Below are 25,057 nucleotides of genomic sequence, written 5' to 3' on the forward strand. Positions count from 1 at the left end.
GTTGTCTGAATTATTTACCTGCATGGTTTATAGGCTTTGTTTTATTCAGCTAGCTATGCTGCTGTACCTGCTCCTGGTCACGGAAGGCAATACATGAAGTGATACACGCATTTTAGGTGGAGCATTATCCTGCATTAATGTGCCACAAATGTTGATTAATACAGTATATGACCCAGCTATGTGGGAGTATCACCACCTTATTGTTATCGTAATACTATATATTAATATTTAAATTTAAAAGCGTTTGTGAGATATGGATGATTCAGGTACTTTTACAAAAGAATGTACTGAGTACATACTAAGGGCCTGATCAGTAGCAAATAAGGAGAGTAGACACAGGAAGCAGAAGGAAAGCAATATACCATAGCCATCTTATAGATTTAGGAATAGGTTTACAGAAAATGTTATTTGCCCTGTGTTCCTGGAGACAGCTGTCCAGGAGCATTACCTTTGTGAAGGTCAGTCTCAGACAACCGCAGTGTCACCCATCCACCCATTATTATTGCATAGGCACTGAAGCATGAGGAAGCCAACAGAAGGCACTAAATTGAGAAAGATGTAAATAAGCAGCTACCTTCCTTATGCAGGAATCCAGGGCAGTATATAACCAGTAATGAGTAATAGCTTTTAAAGCATATTGCTCTTCATAGGTATAATGTAATTTATATACACCCAGGGAAAATGCACAATTCTGTTTATGTTAAATAAGAATCTGAAACTGCAATGCATAGGCATATCTCAAGGTAAATAAATCACAAAGCAATTCAATACACAAATATGCAGATACACAAACACACACTGGCTGATAACCATTTTTTATCGATATTGAACAGTAAACTATCTTCTGTTTAACATGTTAATAGTCTTAGACTCCTAAGGAAATTCCAACATAATCAATCCATAATTTGACTTTAAATGTATAGAATCGTTGTCTTCAGGTCTGAGAGACAGGGAGGGTTGTTGCTATACAATACAGGAAAATAGTCTCATCTGGCCAATAAAAATAGGATTTGTTCTTTTTGTTTGTTTACCAATTTAAATATTCAACAGATTAATTCTAGAAGTAATTCTATTTCGTAATGGTAATTGATTATGGCTTCAATATACCTGTACCTGACAATAGCCCACAGTGACCCAGATAGTTTGGAGTCATGTCTTTTGTACAAAAGGACAAGGAGGCATACGTGACAGACTTAGGAAAATGCATAGAACTTGTGCCAAATGACTGTAAAATGCTTCTGTAGAGGACACTTTTTTTTATTCTATACATTCTGTAAAGGTCACCACTACCTGTGACTGCATTCAACAATGTATATTCCTGCAACAGACAACTATGCACTCCATCAGATTCTTTAGCATGTGAATCTAGTGGTATTGAACCACACTTCCATATTGCTGATGTTAAAAAAAAAACAGACAGAATTTTTTTTAGAACCATTACAGACAGCTATCCAAATAAGATGTTCTAATACTATTGTACAGTTCAGTTTGCAGAAACTAATTTAATGGTTTTTGAATACTTTTCCACAAGCTGATTGATTCCCCGTTTCTTTTGTTTTGATTCACTTCATTCCGAGTTTGATTTTCTCACGTCCAATAATGACAAATTACAGTTTTATTTTTTGCAACAGAAATCTATGCAGCTGTGGAACCTCAAGATGGGTAATTAGGATGTGGATCATCAGCTGTTTAAGAGAGATCAAAAGGCTAGATTACATTTATTCATCAAGTAATGCATATGTACGAGTCATTGTACAGATGGTGACAGCATGTATAAAATACTCCCTCCTTTTCTCTACTTTAGTGAGAAGCTGTGTGTGACAAAGTCAAATCACCACATACCAGTTCACTTTTTCCATGGGAAGAAGATGTACATAGTTTCATATATTGTAAATCAGTTATAAAAAAAAAAAAATCAAAAATATTAGACATCCCTCTCCCACCACAAATAAAGGATTTACTCGGTTGGCTGGAGCACACACATACCGGCACTACACCGTAACTCTGACAGTTTGTAAAGGTTGTTGTTCGTAAAACTACATATTAACATACACCGAAAATGTTAAGCAGAGCTCTTAATTTTAGACATTTGCAAATATGTGGGTCAATTGCACATTTTATCGTGTTTAATCTTGAATACAGACTTTTAATTAAAAACAATTAAAGCTAAAAATGGGGAATGGCTACACAGGAGCTGCTATTGAACTGCCAGGGATCTAACAGAGCCACTCCAACCTGTTCAGCAGGTGCTGATGATTGAGCTCACCTTCCAGCTGCCTGCTGCCAGGTTCTGTAAAGCACCAGCTGCGCCTTCCAGCGTGTCGGGGTTGGAGCACTCGGAGAGGAGCGTGAGGTAGGGTTTGACGATCGATGGGTGCCACAGCATCTGGATCCCCTTCGGCGGCTCTGCAGACTCAGGGAGAGGGCCAACACCGTCCCACTGGAAACACAGGAAAGATCCAGATATATTAGTGTGTATACCATGCACTGCCAAGCAACTGCTAATATATTCCAGCAACGCAACATTTACTATTTTAAATTCTATACATTGTGACCCCAAAGCCCTGTAGCTTAAAATACTGGACCAATCATGGCTGTTTCTAACTAGCAAATTTCATACTGAAAAATGTCATATCTTCTGTATAATCTGGATGAGAGAAGCCAAATAAAAAACACAAATAAACTGTGTCCTGGAAAGGGACAACCATGGAAGTTTCGAAAAAGAGAATTCCTAATCTGACAGCAGATGAATTACTCCAATGATATAGGGGAGCAGGGGTGCAAACAGGAGATAAATATCATATGACGTGATGTAACCTCTACACAGGCCCATTATGGCACCTGCTCTGAACTAGAAATAAGAATTAAATTTTTTAATCATGGCTGCGAAACACTTGCCAGGCACTGCTGTCTAAATGGTTTCCTTAACAATTATTTATGTTTGAAATGCATGGGTTTCAAACTCTTGTGGGCATCCATGATCCTTAAGTTTCAGGGAGAATGGTGCGTTTTTCAGCCTGTGGGTTAAAAACATTGTACTCTAACTGTCTTTCAACTCCCAAATCAAACTGGAAAAAATCTAAAAACAAACAGAAAAACCTTCAGGAAGGGTGGATCGAAATATAAAAATTCTCAAAGGGATGCATCTGAACTGATATAAGACTGTAAATATATTACAATGTTACTATGTGTGACCTACTTTTAGTCAACAGCTCACTCATGTAACATCACAGCATAATCCACTTCTCTTACATGCCGTTTCAGATACTTCAGTAGTATCCCCCTTTCTTCTTCTGTCAATATTTTATTAATCTGTACATTTACTTGCTCTGCATCAAGGATGTTCTACAATCATCAATTAAATGTAGCATGGGAAGAACAAAAACTAAGAACAAAGAAAACATATTTGGTCCACTTCCATGAAGTTAGGGCTGGGAAGCAAGCATTTCCAGAAAAGATAAAGTCATGCCATAAAAACAATAGAAGAAAACAAAACAAAGGTGACATGCTCTTTCTCTTATATCCATTTATCTTTTGTATTAATGATTAATTCATAAAATGCAATCAAGTACATGTTTAGTATTTTATTGCTTGGGGCTCTGTCATTTTGCAAGTAATGTTCCAGACTGTTCTTCAGTTATTTTCTTTATGGGTTTTCATTGAGATCTATTATGGTAACAGAAGCTTCCAGAGCTCATACATATTCAGCAAGTGGGTTTGGCTTGTGTATAGAAAAATATTATATATTCTGTACAGGCTATATTAGTAAAGCTGCAGCCCAGTGGACAGAGTTGTTGATGAACTATTGCTGTGAATGGTGTTGAAGGCCATCAGACCTGCAATTTAGGAATTTATGAACTGCAAAGGGAGCAGATGACGTGCTACCAAGCCATTTTGTATGGTTTATTTAATAAGTGCAGAAAAGTTGTTCTTGTTTGACAGGAGAGTTGTCCGCCTTTACATCTCTCTCTCTCACTCCAGTCCCGATCTAGCCTGGAGTGTCGACCTAACAATATTGAATAGCTAGAACATGGTAAAAGTATAAAGTTCATTGAGTTATAAAGTATATATTTTGAATCCTGTGAAATAACACATTATTGGGACTATTGATCAGTCTCATTTAGGCTTGAAACAATAACATTTTATGAAATATTATTACTTATCATTTTTGCACATATATTTGTATTGGAAATAACTGTATCTGTGGTTAAATATGTTTTGACTTCTTTTCTTTGGCTGTCAATGAAGAATGCCTGAGGGTTTCAAAAGAATATATCTCACTCCAGTTATATAACCTTAAACCTTTCACTTGTATCAACATTATCGACATCTAATGTTTTCTATGCCAGACACTTCTCCACATCTCCAGAATAAATGTAAAACCTGCAGACCTCAAAACACAAATTGACAGAGTCTTTACGTTTTACATATGAAAGACAAGTGCCTTCAGAAAGTACATTAATTACATTAAAACATAACTGAAATGTTTAAAGAAATGTATTAGACAAACATAAAATATGTAAGAGCAGGGACACCATGATGTTTGACAGTCTAAAATAGCATCTGAAAATGTGTACTTTAGCTTTGATGTATTTGTTGTGTTGAAATGACCAGACCGTGGGCTGAATACAATATTGCCCTATTCTCTCTAAGGCTGTAATACATACAAGTGCAGAAAAATAACTTAAATATATTTTCAATTGCACAGTTTAAAGACTCCTAGCTACTTTTATTTGTTCGTGAAATTATGTATGTATGCTACCCTAAATAAATAAGGGATTCAGGCTGAATTCACAAATTGTAGATACCTGCAGGATTACTTTCTAATCAATTAAGGTTTATAAATTCTAGCTCCCCTGAAGAAAAACTGCAGTCTGACAAACAGCAGACCATTCTCCATTGATTAATGATTTAAGCGTGTGCGTAAGTTGCTGCTGCAGCAGGGCCCAGGTGTCCTCTATAAAAGCAGCTAATTGCCTCACGCTATATTCAAGGGGGCAGTTTAGACATTCCATTAGGTTCAAATTCAGAATTCAAAGATTTGTAAGAGGTAACAGGCTATGAATTCTCACTGATCTCCCTGACAAAAGACTCAATCACTTCACTATTTATGTAGCTTATAACAGAGCTTTCCTGATGTAAATTAACACCTTTTAGTGTATAAATGTGTTTTTCCAAGTCTGGCACTAAACCTGAATGATAAAACTCTTGATTTACAAGGCAAGTTCAGCTAATCTTTTAAATACTCAGGTGTCTCAGAAAGCAAAAACAAAAAGCAAACGCGAACAAGGGCCAAGTCTACTGCTGGAGATAGTGAAATACAATGACTTAGATTCCTTGTGCATTATACTTTTATTCAATACATCTTGCTCAAACATAAAAGATCACCCTGGTTGCTGTACTGTTTCCATGCCGAGATTGTTCCCCTTAGGAACACCCACTTTTCTCACAATGTTATGCAAATGAAGATAAAGTGTGGATGTGAATTTAAAGCAGCCCAGCCATGCAGAACAGTCCCCAAGTGTGGTTTCCAAATACAGAAAACACTGACAAGAGAGGATGTCAATGGGAAACCCATGGTTTTCAGGTAAAACTATGCTTAGATTGGTTTATTATTAAATAAAAGTGTTTAGATACAATCAATCAGTAACGTGTGCCACATTCATGGTGGTTTAATACTTTGAAGATGCATCTCTACATTATTCTCCTCTCAAAGTCAAAATGCATAAAATAACATATTTTAGACCATAAAACATCCCTCACAAAAGAGGCACGAAATGTAAGACTAAAAAGCAGTGCTCAAGTAAGAAAAATGCCATGAAGTCATTTATGTAAAACTGGAGTTCCAGTTGCTTAGAAACCTGGGTGTCTCTTTCTCTTTTACCTCTCTGTGCTCTTTCTGCAAAGATTAGGGGGAGTGACCTTATGAACCTACCTGTTTGGGAGTAAATAATAGGGGATATGCAGATGTTTAAAGTAAGCTTTAATTAATATTAATTTCAGATTTAACTTTTAATGTGACAATTCAGGATCACTGAACATTTGGCAGAAGAAAACAATGTCATGTTTTTATTGGCATGTAAGATTAGAGAGGATAAAAGTGGAAAACAGCAATGCTAGCCCATTAATTTAAGTATGCTTTACATCATATTAGATATTCAAACACTATCTAACAATCTTACTTCAATAGGAGGGCACTTGCTGACATCTATTAACTGTACAAGACAATTGTGCAGGAGAGAATAGGCCTTTATGTACCTGTGGTGTTGAACCTACTATAATAACTCACTTTCTTTGCTAATATACAGTGAACTATACATACGGCATAATTTTATTGTCATACAGTTCAACAAGTAACCTGCTATTTACTTTTCTTAAATCAAACTGACGACAGATTGTCTTTCATTACTTTGCCTTGGCTCAAAAGCAGAAGAAATGCAAGCTCAATATTTTGTGAGAATGGGTTTACCAATGTCCTTGGTATGATACAGTGCATTGCATGAAATTAACACAGCTATAGCATTACTTTACTATGGCAATGTCTTTCAATGACTCCCGCTTGCTTAGGGGTGGCATTTGTTTAAAGACGAGTCCCTCTCAAATGTCTCAGGTATGCACACACTCACAAATATGATGTGATTATGTAACATAACATACATGGACGTGATTGCTTTTCAGCTTTTCATAAAAATAGTTATTGTGGTCTAGCTTGCTAATTTGATTGTACAGTCAACACAAAACATCTCTATCCGTGCAGCTTTTCTTATAAATCTCAGGACTGTACTGTATATTATATAGATTTAAAGGAAAACAAGTATCTGTTCAAGGACAGTTTCTGTCATTTAAAAAGTATATAGTTTTAGTTTTGTTTCAGGTTGCATGATGTCTCAGACATTTTCCTGTTCTGCCACTCTTTAAAACAACACACTGTCTCTTACCAACTAACCCATACAAACTGTCATCATAACTACTCTAATAGAACTTTCAACCATTTCCTTCCATCTTTACATATACCACTGACAGTATATATTTTGCTAAATGCCAATAAAATACATAGACTTTACATGAATCTGCCACATAGGCAGTTTCACTACATTTTCAAACTAAATTTGCATTGCACTAAAACATATAACTGCATGAAGGCAATGCGATGAATGTGTCTACTTGTTTGGAAAGCTTGTCACATCCCAGATGTATCACTGCTGAGTCAAGAACAATATAAAGACATTATTGCAGCTACTGAAGAGAATAGACAAAGTGTCACAAAATGTTTGAACATGTCAGGGGTCTCTTTACAAGCTGGAAGAGTATCTGCTTTTCCCATGTCTGCCTTTATCAGTGGACTAGCCACTAATCAGTTGCTTCGCTTTATATCGCTAAGAATGACAGTTAACTGAAACAAGAGAAAAAGGAAACCATTGTACTATATATGCATATGTACACATGTGCTTGCATATATATACCATTAATTCAGAAATAATTATATGAGTGAGACAGCTAGAGGAGTTTTGGTGCTTCTAATTAGAGAGCATAGCGCATAGTCAATCTGTGTGTGTATTATTGCTGTTTTAATTTAATCACTGACAATAGGGAAGGGGGAAGTCTGTAAAGCTGTGAGTGTCAGAATTTGACCTCCAAATGTTTAAGATATGTGTTAAGATAGATAGTAACTGCTGATACGGGGGACAGTAATTTGTTCACAATAAACTGTTAAATGCACTAGAGACATAAGTCCACAATAAATATACACAGTTTGGGACATTCTGTTTCGTTCTTTGTCGGCCTTCCAAATCACCTTGTGGTTTCAGACACTTGTGCAACAATGTTGATATAAGAGATGACAGAGCGGAAAAACACACATTCACAACCTGATCTTGAATAGTGTTCAGTTTGTGGTAATATTCTACAAAAACATATTGCTACAGCCAAAGAGTTCAACAAAGAGCAAACACAATTACTCCATGACTAAAAGGTATGTCATACCATGAGGGGTTCAAAGAACTTAATCTCTTTAGCCTAGAACAGAAAAGACTTTGTGGGGATTTGATTCACATATTCAAAATCCAGAAAGGAATGAACAGAATTAACCCAAACACCTACTCCAAGATTAAGTAGGGAACCAGGACCAGAGGGGACACATGGAGGTTAAGTGAACATATATTTAGGACAGAAAACGGGAGGCACTTCTTCACATAATCAGTTGTGGGTATTTTGGACAAACTATCCAGAATATGTACAATTTTATTAAGAAGAATGTCGATAAGGTCCTTGGATCTAAGCTACCAGCAACGACACAGGCGAGTGATCTGTGCAACCTTATACATTATTTCTCTATCACTATTAGAAAATGACAAATTGGAAAATGACACTTGGGATGTTGATTGGAGATGCTGAAATTGAAAAGTAAAATAAAATACATTCAGAAAGGAGTGGCAGCAAAGGGTAAAATCTCTCCTTCGTTAATGATTAGAAGACATGCCAGTGACATTCTGAAAGAGCAAATGTACTTGACCTTTATGGAAATGGTACCTTCAGTATTATTTCAAGTTTCATCTGAATAAAGTATGCATCTCCAGAAAGCATGAAATTAAATTTCTCTACGGCTTTCCGTTTGTGGAGATTGGCTGTTGTGCATTGGAAAGGTGAAAATAATAAACTTCTTTGGTATATATATATATATATATATTTTTTTTTCCTTTTCTTTCCCATTGTGATCATAATAATTTAAAACATAAACCTGACATGAAAATACACTGATGGATAATTAAACAGTTATTATGTACCTCTTGCAAAGTAACAAATATATCCTAGATAAATAAATGTCTGCAAACACTAGAGACACTAGAATATGAATATTAAAAGGTCCTCATGCATATACTATCATTATTACTACTGACTGCTACTACTTCTATTATCTTAAATAATAACAATGGTACTGAATACTTGGACCAGATCAAAAGTCTCATCACAAATTACAATTACAATACTTGATATCAGCTTTTTCTTACATAGAGGATTGTTGTAATGCAAACCTGTCATCAAGTGCTGAGTTTTAAATATGTGATTGACAGGTTTGCACCAGTTCTAAGTCAAATAAATAATTAGAAAATATCAGAATATTGCCATTTTCTGTGTAATAAGCTGGTCTTTATTTATCACTTGGGTTTGGCATTCTAAGTTTTTCAGTATTTATATTCACTCAGATGCTTATTTCCATGTGTATAACACACTTTATATGTTTATATATACATATAGTACACATAAACTTTCCCCAGCACTGCTGTGTTACTGAAATGATGACACTCACTGTGTTCATTTACTACATTTCCCGGATTTCAGAGAGGAATTCAGTAAATGCAAATGTTCCAATGCAATAGAACCAGATATAGCCACACAAACATATTAAACAGAATTATTAATTTCCCTTTTTGCTGTCACAGTTTAATTCTCTCCAGTGTAACTCTCAGTGATGATTCCTCCAGAGACTTCATATGAATGAAGTATTAACTGTGTTTTCCAGTTGGAAAGGGGCATGCTAATATTTGTGTTAATTCATTTTGTCATCATCATTCTCTTGTTGTTCTTCCTGTTATAATTTGTTACTTCTGCTGCTAAGATCTACAACATTTTCATTCTTATTGTTTAAAAGAACAATCCACATATTTTTAGGCCTTCACAAAAACTGTAATAGAACAGAATATAGATAATATATCCTACAATTATTATTATTATTAATAATAAAAATAAACACAATGAAGAAAATATTAATTAAACTGCACATGTAAATCATGCATGATGAATGCAATCTTATGGAATCAGACAAATAATGAAGCAAAACAGAAACATTACAAACCAGTGATTCATAACTGGTAGTGGAGTGTTGCAGAGGCTATTATCAAAATTAAACCACAAGGGACAACATAACACATAAGGCATCAGTTCTTCTCCAGAATACAGCCAAGTGTATTTCACCAAAGTATAGTAATCTCAGGTTAAATTGTGAGGAATTGCGGAAAGGAAACAACTCAGAATCATTGCAGGAAATTGGGAATATGAATATAACTATGAACCAAACAGAGGTTTATTAATATGAGCCATGTAGAGAAACAAACTGTTATTGGATGTTATATTAAGAAATCATGCCATGCATTCAGGATTTTGCCAATATAATCCTCTGATTGTGCATTACTGTATTACTCCCCCTCTAGATAAACTGGGCTAGTTCCTCTCATGAAAAGAAATCAACCTGGTAAAATAACTAATTATCCATCGAGGAGGACCCTTCTACTCCTGTACAACAAGCTACAAAACAACGTTAATTGCAAACAGCTGCAGCCAAATTTCCCACCTGATCCTGAGACTTCTTTTTCTTCTTCTTCTTTCCCCAGCAGCCAGAGCTCTCAGCGTCCTTGCCATTGGCATCACCACAAAGCAATCCATCAAGTTCATCCGTGCCCATCTGCTGTCCCTGAGAAGTTTCTGCAGCAAGCCGATACGAGAGGTTCCTCAAGATACACACACAGTTTTCAATGGTCTGAAAGAAAATGCAAACACAAACATCAGCCATGGAAAATCCACCAGATGTTTGTGAAGTTGGTCCCATTATTTTCTGTGGGTCTAAAAAGAGCAGCTGGTGACAGATGCTCCCTGACAAACGGATACACTTTTGCTCTAATCTTACACATGGTACTTTCATTTACTTATTGTTTACAGAGGAAATTGCCCCCAATTAGAAAAACACAAACCTATACAAATTGCACTCTTTTCAGCCTAGATAATGCAAATGGCTGGGTGAATTACATATTTATAGAGTGAAAGGTCACTAACTAAACTGGTTACACATAATATTACCACAAGAATTCATATTAGCCTTTCAAGAATCATTTATGAAAACATCAAAATTAATCAACATAACAGCAGTTCATAGAAATCATGTGGTTACATACATTAGTAAATATGTAGTACAACTGAGGAATGGCAAGATTAGACTATGGAACATATATGGAACAAGTATTTCTTCCACTGAATTTGGGGATTTAAGCAACCTTTATGGAAGGGCAATATTATCTATATCACACCTGTATATTTGGCATTGAGGAGCTTGCATGAACTATGTATATTATATTATATTAATATTATTTATACTATGTATGCCATCATTAGGATATTTTGATTTCACATAAACCTTATAAACCTTTCAGAAGATCTGTGTACTCCTTTCTGTACATTTACATTAAATTAATTTGTACTTGTACTAATTAATTTGTAAAGGGTATTTATACATTTATTTGATTCTGAATGGTACTCTTTTGAAGTATAGCATTTAGTTTATATCATTGAGTGGTTAAGGATAAGTTACTATAAGATTCCTGGTTCAATCCCTGCTGCCACTTACTCACTGTGTGCAACTCTGACCATGTTACTGCCTCTAAACTGTGTACCTGTGCACCTCTTGTAAGAGACTTTGCAGCAGCTTTGTAATTAAATATATATAAGTAAAACAAACGCTTCTAGAGCTTCAATATATACAAACATGGAATACGAATACAGATTTGTAATACAGTAGAAGAAATCTATTTTCCTTGTGTCCTTCTCACAAGTTGACCCATCAAAGGTTTCACCAGATGTGTCCACCTTCAGGGCCTTTCCGCATATAGAAAATGAGGATATCTGCAAGTGACCTAATGACACACTACAGAAAAATGATCCACAAGAAATGTAGCAGGCTGACTGAGATTAACAAAAAGGTCAATAAGCATAAGAGATGGGTTGTCGCAAGATAAATAAATCACCTTAGGAATCATTGCGTTCTTTCAGTCTCATTAGTATTAAACATGTATCAATGGACACAAGATGTGCAATTTACAGCGGTTATTGTTTTAATTGTGTCACTGGCAAAAGTCCAAAAGAGGAGAGCATCCTAATCCATGGAAGGTACAGTATGCCATGTAAGGACAAGGGAAGGGAACTCAAGCTTGTTTTGGTGTCTGAAGCAGGCTTCAGAATGGACAGACTGTGATTTTAACAACACGCAGGGTGAAAAACAAATCCAAAGTCAGTCATTAACTGACTGAGTACACAGATTAGGACCAGAAAAAACACATTAATTAAGGCTCTGAGCTCTCCCTTAACAATAGGAAATACCATTATCAGCAGTTACATGTGTTGTTGGTCACGTATGCAACATCTGGCATTCTGGAGCTACTTTTCAAATGAGTTATATACATACAAAAGCTTCTGTCTCAACAGTTATATGATTGAAGGTATTATGCTAAGTTATATACCAACTTTCCTCCTTAGTATGTCTGTTATAAAGTGTCTGATTATGATAATGGCTATATAGAAAGTCTGAAAGACTGAAAGACCCACAAACAATCTTCACGACTTGAAAACAAAATACTTTCCCTGCCTTTGAAACATTAAAGTTTTCTTTGGTCCATATTCTATAATAAATTCAGCACCACATAAGATAACATCCTTGGTTTATATATATTTTTAAGATAGGTCTGCATTTCTTTAATAATGAACAGTGCAGATGGCAGTCTTGTTTGTTATCCACAAATAGTTATCCAAGCCATATTTCATTTGTATTTCCCTGACACTGTTAAGCTCATTAAAATCAATATCAATACATTTAGTTCTGAAGTGTAGAGCATAACTAAAGCAAAGTTTAAAATGGCATGTCAAAACAGTTAAATAACACACTTATATAATAACAATATACCTGCTGTTTCAAACATTTACTTCTGGCTAGACAATGAATTCTACCGTTGTGCCTTTTGGCTGTCAGGGTCAATTCACTCAGCTTGTTTGTTTATAGGGGCACTGAGTTCTGCTGTTCAGCACACAGTCATTATGAGGACACATCCACTGAACTGGTGCTTATCATAAAAAGACAAAGGCTCTGCCTTGAATAGGACTTCAATATACTTGAATTATCTGCACCATAATTCATACAGAATATTACCCTCTGCTGTGACTCTTTCATTTACAATCTTTAATGTTTTCTCTATTGAGGAATGCTAAACCAGACTCCTTCAATAACACACAAATAGCAGAATATCTATGGTGGCAAAGCAGAATATAATTCCACTAAGACAGCATACAAATGATGAAAGATTGCACTCCATGGAATCTCTGTTAATGACTTTTGGAAAATGACCATTGGCACGGTGCCTGTGGAGACTTTGCGACCATCCACCAAAGCACTCAATTCTCATTATTATGAAAATTCAACTGCATTCGTATTATTTCAGAGAGAGACGGTAAGGAGTGTGGCTGTTAAATCATGATTAAAGGATGCCATTTTAGAGAACATGGCTGTAGCAACCTTGAAAGTGCAACCATCCACAAAGCTGTTTATTTGTTTTTTAGGGCCCCCCACTCTGCTGCTTTACAGCGGTGCTTTATGGCAACCCAGTAATAGGAGAAGAAAAGGAAATACAAAGTCAAACCTTGCTATCAATCTCACTGCTCCCCAGAGCAGTCTGGATCACGTAGAGCAACGCATCAGTGAGTCCTTCGCACTCCCTCATTCTCCTGCGTGCCTCCTCTCCTGCAGAGCTGACATTTCTGCAACACAACCAACAGCAGGGTCAGTGCCTTTAACGGTATAAAATCCTTACCTTTAGCATGACAGGGGGCAGGTGGAGGAAAAGCTAGATCACAATGGACACACAATTAGACAGCCTTACAGCTGAAGCCTGAATTCAAAATTACATACATATGAACATACTTACACATTTTCAAAACACAAATTTGTCATTCTTTCTGAAAAAATGAAGAATGTTTTTAAAGGTAAATTATATGCAGCTGTCCTGACACCCATAGTTGTGAGCTGCATACTAAATTCAGTTATAAGTCAACTGATGCGGGACTGTGCCCTGTCGAGATGCCAAAAATATTCTAATTGCACCATTTTTGCAGAAAGATTGTTTAACCCATATGAATGTTTGCCTTGTGTATTGCTCTGAAGAGCCCAGGTGCAGTAGTTCTGTGTAGCTGATTTTTAGAAAAACATTTTCATCCAAGGCCATATAGAGAATAGAAGACAAAGGAAAAGTCTTTAATAAAGTTTGGGGTACCTTAGTAACCTCAATGATGTCATGCAGTTGCTCAGAAAGCAAAGGGACTAATCTTCTATATGATAGCATGCTCTTTAGACAAACTTTAGATGTGTTGTCCCAAATAGCCATCTCCAGAGCACTTCTTTATAGCTGTTCCTTGTCCGCCTAGTAAATTTCTCCCTATCACAACATACTATGATTTCACTTATTGCATGTGACACATACTACTAATACTTGATTAAGTTGTGACACCATATATTGTCTATGTAAATTATATCATGTGTTTATATGTGATTGGCCAAAATAAAATAAAAAAAGTAGTTTAGCATATTAACTAGACAAATACTTTTCAACATACACAAATGTGTGTGTAATAAAAATGTAGTATCCCAGATAATGATTAATTTGCTTCCTTTCTTTGCTTTGAACAGAGAGCTTGTCCCAATGGCATTTATTTGAAATGTTACATTTTGACCCAGAACTCATTCAAATCAGAAGCTTTCCCAATTCAGATGAATGATGCTTCTGAAATTTTGTTTCTGTTCTAAAATAGACCATACAAAGAGAAAACATTTTGAGGACAACTGTCCTACTTACAGCTCAGTAATTGAAGCTCTCAACTCCCTAATAAGATGTGGCTGAAAACTTCAATAGCTGAATATGTCAGAATGCCATATCTAAGGACAATCATTGTGGAAACATAAAGCAGTGGAAAATTGAATGTCTGGTTGCTTATGTCTATATGTATAACAATTTTAGACTGGTATAATGAAACTGTTTTAAACAATATATACACAATATAATCCAGTACAAAATATTTTTCCCCCCCCTTTCTCTTCATTGCAAAATCCTTGAACATCAATTCGCTTTGAAGGCTATATACAGATCCAATTGTTGCATTCAATTCATTACCACATGCATACAAAAGAAGAAAGTCTCAAAATATGTTGGCACGAGTAAAGGACAATTATGCGTTTGTGGTGTAATGCATGCTGACACTTACCCCATGTATGTATTCTCAAAGGTTGTTTGATCACAAGCAAATGACAAATGCTGTCAACAAGGCTTATTTCTTAAGTGTGGTCTTGCCTTGTCATTTGTAGTTAGGTATCGCACTGTTGAAAACACTACAGCTAAAGCAGACGCCATTTGCTGAGGACTCATTTCTGCACATCTGAACTCTTATGTTTGTTAATTGTTATTCCCATTAGGGGATATGTTAATCAGTACTGAGTAATTGGCGATTCTCTGTTCGACAATGGCTTTAGTGTACTACCTGGGATGAAAGAAGAGAAATAGCAGAGGACAATGCTGAGCTTATTATTGTTGTTTTCAACACACACATGATCAATGAACTTCTTCTGAGGAAAATAAAGAATATGTATTTCAACACTCAAGTCAGCACTGCTGTTGAGTTTAGTGAGCCACACTTAGGAAGTGCAGCCAGGAAATGACAAGCCTAATTAGAGCCCTAATTGCATTTTTGGTGAATTATTTTAGGTCTCCATTTAATTTATGTACATGCTAAACAATAATGCTAACAATTATTCCACCTTCTAGGAAGACAACAGTCAGAATACAAAGTCTGGATTTCAATATCTGCATCTTTCTTTACCCTGACCTTTTGCGAGATTTCTGTACATCGACACAGTCTCTTTCTTTCTGTTTTCCTTAACATCGATTCTGGTCTTCTGAATGTTGTTCCTTAAGCTGCTTACTCTCATTGCATCACTACCACTGACCATGAACATGCCTTACTGGCTCCGGCTGCCTATTTTTAATATGCTTTGCCAGGGAGAATCTAGGTCAATGGCATCCAGTAATGTAAGCGCTAATGCTTGCATTTACATTTTGAGAATACACTGTTAGTGCACACTGGCTAATGACATGCAACTGGGGTGTCCTTTACATGTCATCTGCATATTGCAGTTGCATTTTAAAACATTTATCTCCATTATATGAACAGCAGACTTTAATATAATTAAAATACCATGTTTTCTCCCTCTAAGAAAATAAGCAATATTTGAGTTGATCACGGCCTCCTGTGCTTCAGCAGCGTTGACAGATTAAGGCTTTATTTGAAAATTACTTGTTTGCCCAACAGTTCATTTAAATCAACCTAAATACATAGAACAGTAAATATAAGCGTAACTGATAACACACTTGGAAAAACGAGGATAAATCCCATAATGCATATCAGCAAAGCAGAACTAATGCACATAATTAGCACGGAGCATGCCTAGTTAAGTGCAGACTTGCTGTAAAGTTTTTCAAGAATCCGTCAAGAACAAACTAAGCATGGATTTTGAAATAGTACTAACCAGAACTAATTCAAGTGGCTGGAAATAAATAAATAAACTAATAAACTAATAAAAATAAGAGACATGACTGGTAAGGCTAGATCTAGGGGCGGATAAAATCAAAACTTTGACCCTCCCGCTAATAGCAAACTACAAACCTGTACATCATTGCGGTTACATTTATGATTAGAAGAAAGTGGCATCTTACTAAAAATGAAGCCACAACTGAGTATAGTTCTGTAGTTCTCTATTAGCGGGTGGGTCAAAGTTTTGATTTAATCCGGCCCCTAATCTTATCTATATACGTCACTTGCTGGAACAAAGAATTTCACCAGCATGATAATACATCCTGTACATACTTTACTCTATCTTGAATACCTAAACATATACAGCTCTGGAAAAAAATTCAAGTTCAGTTCAGAAATCAATGTTAAGGGGTCTCTTATTTTTTTCCAGAACTGTATATTGGGCACTATGTGTGGATTATTAAATGCTGAAAATGGCATATTCAAGGCATATTAATGACCTGATTATTTTTACTTTCCAATTGGGCGGCAGTGTGGATTAGTGGTTAGGGCTCTGGACACTGGAGTGGAGGGTTGTGGGATTAATCCCAGGTGGGGGGCACTGCTGTTGTACCATTGAGCAAGGCACTTTACCTAGATTGCTCCAGTAAATGTCCAGCTGTATAAATGGGTAAAATTTAAAAATAATATGATATACTGTAACAATTGTAAGTTACCCTGTATAAGAAATTGAATAATAACATTTATATGCTGGTAATAATATATGGTGAGATTGCACACAGAAACACTAGAAACACAACTGGAAGAGTTCACAGACTCAAAAGTGTCAAGCACGAGTATCTTGCTTAATAGGAATGAGACACAACATTGGCAGAGAGGACTCTATTGGATGCTTTAGCTACGAAGTAAGAAACACTGGAAGTATAACTCCCCTTTAATGCTTTTAGAGCAATCAATACTAGTTTGATTGGCCAGTACAGTACTTGACAAATCAACAAGAAAACATTTCCCCTGAATGATTACATTCCTGCTTTGTGACTATGTTCAGCCAACCCACCCAAGTACCTACCAACATTCTGGGTTTTGTCTTTGGATCTGTGGGCCAAAGAATGAACGACTACATTTGTGTCACAAAAAAACTGCTTCTATCTTTAACAAAGTGTAAGACGCCTGACTGACATGCACTGTCCTACACGTGCATTGCTCATTTATAATACCTATTGATTCACTCTTTTGCGTTTCCTTTCTTTGTACATCTAACACACATACAGCAGGCTTAAGTCAGAAGGGAAAAAAAAATGCAAATGTGCCTCTTGTGTTCCTGCCTCTGCTTATGCTCATATTTTCCTTTGGTACTGCTGAAAAATCTTACATAAAAGCTCCTGTGAAATGTCCTGATATAGCACTGCACTGTGATCCCACCCTTCTCCACAACTTCAAAGTCTTTCAGCGTTAACTTGCACAAACCGAGGATTTATCTCAAACAAAACAGGAAGATTTTCCCAACCTTTATTGTTATTCTTAAAAAAAAAAAACCTCAGTTCTCTTTAGTTGTGTACAGTTGTTAAGCGATAAGCTCTTTATAGCAATACCTGCTGAAATATTTTTAAACCTTTCTATGAGATTTCAAGCTTCCTGGAAAAATCTACACCTGCAGTGTTACTTTTTGTGAAACTCCTCTACACAAAGCAGGCATCCTCAAGAGACAGACACACAAAAGGAATTGCATCATCTGTAACAGAGGCAGTGCTGATACTGTATTAAAGGCAGACTATTATACATTGAGTTTCAGGGACCACTACTTATAGCTAGAAGAGCCTCTTCACCCGTGGGAAGTCAGGCTGCTGCACATTGACTGAGTTCATACATTTAATATCTTTCAACTTTCAAGTGTGAAGCCCACAACGATCCTGATAATGTCACAGAGAGATAATTTTATATCGTTCTCTGGAGAAAGCTAATTTTAACTCATTCCCCAGAGACCATAAGAAAAAAAAGTAGATTTGCTTAGGAAAAAGAGTATATCTTATTCAAATCTTTTTCAAAAAGGCTACACAAACAGTTCAACATGGGAACACCTTTCCAAATGCATATCTCTTAACTAGGATTGCACACATGCAACTAACACATCAAAATACTGGAAGGATTTTTTTTTTTTTTTAAATAAAGTGCTTAAGTTAATTGATTTTATTCCATATGTGCACCTCAGATGAATCACATTTCTCACTTGAAACCAGGATAATGAATTTCAACTTTGAGTATCTCTAATTGTACCACTGAGGCAAAAACTAAAAGTTTATTGACAATGCCAGCTCAGATATACCCCAGCAGTTCCTTTGATTTGCTGCATTTTGTATTTTCTGTCTATCCTCGAGTTTCTGACGCTAGGATGGAGAGATTATTGATATCCAATTTTGGTATTGCACTTTGCAGTTTATAATGCCTTTGTAAACAAAGTGTGGCTCAATGTAATTTCCTTTGTCTTTGATGTAAAGTACAACACACACACCTACAGTGAGGGACAGTTTTATATACTGGTACTCTCTTCTTTATCACAAATGTCATATAGACAGATTCGTCTTCTGAGACAATGTGGAAGATGGGGGCATTCATGATAAAGGAGTGTTTGTCTCATAGAAATGCAAAAGGACAGAAACTGGCAGTAAAAGGCATAACATCCACCACTTATATTTGCTATTAAACTTATGTGAATTTACATGTATCAGTATCAGATAATGTAATAAATTTGTACATATATTTATATACAGTCACCTACAAGATTATTGTCACCATTCATAAGGATGAGCAAAAAAGGCTGTATAACATAAACAACGCAAGTAACTAGTTAAACTGTGATTTTTTAACCTGTGGAATGTATTGTACTTTATTAATGATTCAAGGTAATCAACCAAAACTACATATTTCTCAAATTATAAGTTACACAATTATCGGCAGCCTTATTTTCAGTACCTTCTGCACCTTCCCCTTGCACGGATAACAGCACTGAGATTGCAGAACAGGAATGGATCTTAGATCATTCCTCCATACAGAATCTTTCCAGATCCTTTGTATCCTTCAATCTGCGTTCATGGACTGCCCTTATCAATTCAAACCAAAGGTTTTCAATGGGATTCAAGTCTGGATACTGAGATGATGATGATGTTGATTGTTTGGTCATTAACCATTAACCATTTATTTGTGGATTTTGATGTGTGCTTGTGGTGATTGTCTTGCTGGAAGATCCACTTGTGGCCAAGTTTCAGTCTCCTGGCAGAGGCAACCAGGTTTTTGGATAAAATGTCCTGGTACTTGGTACAGTTCATGATGCTGTTGAGGGCCCCATGACCAGCAGAAACAGAAGATCCCTTCACATTAAACATCCAAAACCATATTTTACTGTAGGTAATAGGTTCTTTTGTGCACATGCATTCTTCTTTCAATGTCAAACCCACTACTGACATGTGTGGCCAAAGAGCTCTATTTTCTTTTCATCTGACCATAGCACCCGGTTCCAATCCAAGTGCCAATGCCATTTAGCAAACTCCAGGTGCTTACATTTGTTGGATGCTTTCAAAGTCTTCATCTGTGACCCGTGTCCCAGAGAGCTGAAGACATGCACCCCCAGGTCTCCTCCAACACAGTGCCCTGCTGGGTGCTTTAGAGAAGCTCTATATCCAATGCCATGCACAGAAGGGCAGCTGAAGACGGCAAGGCCTAAGGCCTCAGAAGTCCCCACATGAGTGAAAAAGTAAAAGAAAAGAAAAGACAATGCGGAATTAGCCACTAGTGCCCCCAGAGCCTCAGAAGGAGCTGCTGATGATCCCAGAGTTGCTCAAGTTCCCAGAGGCTGACTTGGAATCGGACGATGAGTTGCCAGATGACACACTAGAGAAGAAGATCTGCCCTGGAGGGGAGCGGTTCAGCCCAGAGTAGCAGCTATGTCCACAGGAAGAGCTGCCATATCCAGAAGGGCCAACACTATGACTAGAGCTGCCAATGCCACAAGAGGTGCTGGTGCTGCCATGGCCCAAACACCTGAGCCAGAGCAGGCGCTGAAATGGAGGCTCCAGTGTGGTGGTTGGAGGAATCACCGCTGTGGCCGGAGCCACCAGAACCAGCTGCTGTGGCTGGAGAAGCCCATGAGATGGTCAGAGCCACCAGCAGACATGTTTCCATCACATCCACAACATAACGATGTAAGGGGGGTGGGGTTAAGAGTTTACATCTTCATTACAGTGAAGTCAACCTATACTTCATCTATTGCCTTTTTTGACAAGAACTTGGTGAATTGTTTGAGTGAGTACCTGTTGTATATATTTGAATGCCATCCACAATAATGCCAGAACTGCATTATAGGCAAGATTCTCAGAATGCAAGCAAAACATGGAAAAATAAAGCTATGAAGATTTGAAAGTAATCTCTATATATGGCCCATTATAAATGGAATCAGTAGTTTTTATTCCTCAATCACTTTACAATTTGGAATGACTGAATATTCATCAGCTTAGTTTCCCACTCTGACCTTTGTTCCAGCATGAGAGCAAATCAGTCTTACGAACAGCAGGTTGTAGGTGTGCAACTTTTACTGCAGGCTAACAGGTACCTGGCACGCCACAGGGGTCACTGCTGCACAGCGAGCCGATGATACCCTAGTGGAGTCTGAGCCTTCCCGGGCCTGCCAGACCTCAGCCGATCATTCGCCACCCCTTGGGAAATCCCAGTCTTAGTGGACTATCTGACATTATTGTAACCTTTATTTGCAGTGTTCCCCTTAACCCTGATGTCTGAAATAAATGTAATGAAGACTTTAGGTTTCTAGTAACACTGAAGTTTTTATTGACCTTTAGTATAATGATCTATAAAACCATTATTTCTTCTTAGCACTCTTCTGCAAAAGCAAGCTAGGGAGAAATACTCTCATTTAAAAGAGAGAATGTAACTAAGCCAAATGGTACTGGAATGATACTTTCTGTGTCTCCTTTGCCTTCTGGGAAGTCCCTAATGATGCAATAAATCTACGTTACAATTCTCATCACTATTTCAATCTCCCTATTTACTTGATCCCAATACTGAAATGAATAAATACTAATCAGCCCACTAATCCATATTAACATATTTGGAAAATTGTGCTTTATAGCATTGTTGTTTCTTTTTATAATAGTTTACAATTAGTATTATAAACATGTTGGAATTAGTGGCAGCCTTATCACTGGGTTTTATTGTGTGAAGAATGAAAAGCATGCATAGCCTTCTCTTCTGGGAACACACTGTAACAAGGTTATGTAAATTCTCTATCCTGCACATTTGATAGCAATTGTCACTTAAACAGCCTGGTCTCTGGAGCAGGAATGCTAGTTGAACCAGCAAAGAAAATGGCCTGATCCACAGCTCAACCACACTTTTAACACGTCCAGCCTTACAGAGTAAATAAACAAAGTTAAAAAAATATATTCAGCTACAAATATAGTTGGTTTAACAAATGCTTATTAAAGATATTGCTGAACTATATAAATCAATAGGTAATACACACATACATATATTTAATTAAAAAAGTGATAGTGTTCATGAAATAAAGCTATCATTTTAGCTTGTCTGTTGATGTTCGGTAATACTTTTGAGAAAATAAATATTCCTTTAAGAAAGCATGTCTTCTATTAAACATTAAAGCCCCAGAGACAGAATTTAATCACAGAATAAGGTGGCCAACTTGATAGAAAATGTGTCTTTATTGTAAGAAAGGGAAAAAAAATCCTTGCCAGGCCCCCTGTGGAGCAGCAGAGATTGGCTGCTGGATTCTCTTGGCCATGGTTATCATGACAAGGAAGAATCAAGGCTACATGCAGAGTTACAAGTGGCAACAGTGCAGCAGGTGGTGTTTGAGAAGCACTGTCATTTTCCAGGCATCTAGCATTTGGTGAATGTTTTTTTTTCCTTTAATGACCCATGAAACGGATACATTAGCATGCTGAGAGTGGGGATTCCAAGGCTTACTTCTTTCATAAACGGAACCTATTATAACTCAGCAGATTTGTCTGTTTAGCGTCGCAATAGTGAGGACTTTCATGAGAATCCAATTAAAAGTGTGTGTTTGCTCCAGGATCTGTCCTTAAAACCTTTATCTGTGGCAAATGGGAGGCTACAGCAGACTGCGGTACTCATTCATTAATCAAGTTTCTCAAGGCAGGTACAATTGTGCATTCCTAAAAACGAGGATGCTCATGATTTAATAAAGCAACGGCAGGTGGTGCATTCCTAATCATGGGAAATACACCAGAGATTGGCTCTACATCCTGTTTTGCGAGTCTTGAAAATGCATCATCTAACATGAAACGGACAAGCAATGTATTAGTTAAGATTTCATTATTCTTCACAGACAGCCATTCTCCTTGTGCACAGAGGAGCTCAGATATCAAAACCGGGAACATGTGTTGTAATTACAATATTGTAGCACTTGATTTATTTGGCCATCATTTTGATGGAGTGCCAATTTACTGACAGTGCTTGCTCAATAATCAAAAACGCTTTGTCAATATTCCAAAACTATAAAATTATTTAATAAACCCTGTAGAAAGCGAGAATAATAACTGGCTGCTGACATAGCAAAAATCTTGCGGACTGCTTTCCCTTGACACCCTTCATAAAGTATTTTGGTTTCAATACAATGCAGGGGGAAGAAAGAAAATGTAATGTTTCTTGGTGACAATGTCCCTTTATATAAGATGTCTCGTACTCATTCATTTGTATGCTTTCTTCAAGAAAACAATTGTAATCAGCTGGGAAAGTAATACATTAAAAAGCATATTGGTTGCTAATTGTTGGCAGCACAATTCTTGTTGTAATGTGCTCCCATCATAAAGTTCGTAATATCCCAACAATAAAACCCAGATTCACGCTCAAGTAACCTGTAGGCCATGACATGATTTATAACCAACAAACACTTTTTCCCATCGAAATCTGGGCGGATCGTATGGCATCAATTCATTTGCATTGCTTCTCGTTTCCAAGCAGGTTACAGCTAACCTTGAGCAGTTAATGAGCCTCATGCTTCTTTATTGCATATGTGACTAATTTATTTTCTGTCACTCTCAATAAATTTGATCAAATCAATTAGCATACTTTGTTAGTTAATTACTTATTGAATACAATTAACACAAAATTAAATCAACCATAACTTCCAATTGAGGATGTTTTTCTTTTTTCTTTTCTTTGGAAGTACCCTAAGTAATTGAAATCATTTGTTATTTCATTAAAACACTTTCTTTGGCAGAAGTTATTTAGGATTTTATGACTAATCAAATCTTTGACCTACCTGCAAATCGCACAATGATAACCTTGTATCCAATCACATTTGAATTCATATGTAGGAAAAAGGAGATTCTGGTACTAAAATAAATTGCATTTGGGTACAAGTTTATTTCTTGCCATTTGTGTCAAAGTGTGGATACTGTAGAAGCTTGTGTGAAAGTCCAATTTACAACAAGTATCTACTGCTGATACAGACCCATAATAAAGATCTGTAATACTCCTCTGGTTAATTAAATTTACTTTATGAATGTGTGTTACATGGATGAGAACTTAAAAAGCCCTGTTGAATGTTTTGCAGACCATATATGACATTCTGGACCATTATGGCCAAATCTAATCAAATTTGGTTTGGCTAAAGTCAATCTCGATTCATATTTACAGAATGTCATTACTATCTCTATTTCACACTGTCCCCGATAATGCATTCCTCTGATTTTCACACCATAACAGATGCCATACTTAGACACTTGCCATTTCCCTGACATTGTAAACAAAAAACAAAACAGAGTTATACTGACATTCTTAGAAAATTATGCAAACAATATTAGAATAAACTATTGTGAATTAATCAAAAATAAGAAAAATCGAATATATTGCCATTAGCTAACAAGCTGGAGCTGAACTAGTGTAACAAAAGAAAGGCAGTTTGAAGTAATGGATTCACTGAAAATAAATCCTTGCTCATAGCAACTGGCTTTAGGGAAGCCTATCTGTGTAAATCTTCCCGTTGCTGGATAAGGTATTATCAAGCTGCTTATCCATTGCCTTTAATTAAATTTCTGATCCTTTCTCTTGCGCCAGGCACAGCCATTTTCTACTTAGGTTGCTTTGGTTTATTTCAGCTGAACCAGATTTGTATCCCTGTTCATTTCAGTAAAGAAACCAGTGAATCCCAGCCTCTGAATAGTTTTATTTGTTTGTTTGTTTGTATTCTTCCATATAAATATATTTCTCCATTTTCCTCTTTCAAGCACAAAAGAAGAACCTGCACTTTCTGGCTTTTTGCATTAACCATCCGCTAACAGGTGACGAACAAATGAAATGAACAGACAGTGACTGTTTCAGGAAGATATGTATTTCATCAGCATCATGTACCCTCTGGATCTCGTAATGCCATTGTTACTACATAATATTCAATTTAATTTAGTTTCACTGCTATACAACAGCAACAGGTTTGTATTCCAGTGTTGCGTGTATTCATGATTGTGAGCATCAGCACATCTTCACAGAGAAAGAGGCAATTCACCCCAGTAATGATTAACCTTCTTCTGTGAAAACCTGCTGTATAAGACATTCATCTCACATTGCATCTCTGTAACTGATATTTGTTTTCTTCAGTGGTCTTCAAATTCCTCTGATT

General features: G+C 36.6%; 1 protein-coding gene across 4 annotated transcripts in view; it reads right to left on the bottom strand.

Moving 5' to 3' along the window:
- ctnnd2a (catenin (cadherin-associated protein), delta 2a) overlaps nt 1-25,057 on the bottom strand; it is a 315,486-nt gene that overhangs the window by 50,919 nt on the left and 239,510 nt on the right. For all 4 annotated transcript variants that reach the window (XM_066721567.1, XM_066721557.1, XM_066721537.1 and 1 more), the window contains 3 exons: nt 13,455-13,572; nt 10,349-10,534; nt 2,267-2,440 (listed from right to left, as the gene is read on the bottom strand). In XM_066721567.1, the coding sequence (XP_066577664.1) occupies nt 2,267-2,440; nt 10,349-10,534; nt 13,455-13,572 (478 nt within the window). The remainder of the gene's footprint in view (nt 1-2,266; nt 2,441-10,348; nt 10,535-13,454; nt 13,573-25,057) is intronic.

Source organism: Amia ocellicauda, chromosome 2 (genome assembly GCF_036373705.1).
Source record: "Amia ocellicauda isolate fAmiCal2 chromosome 2, fAmiCal2.hap1, whole genome shotgun sequence".
NCBI classification, from domain to species: domain Eukaryota; kingdom Metazoa; phylum Chordata; class Actinopteri; order Amiiformes; family Amiidae; genus Amia; species Amia ocellicauda.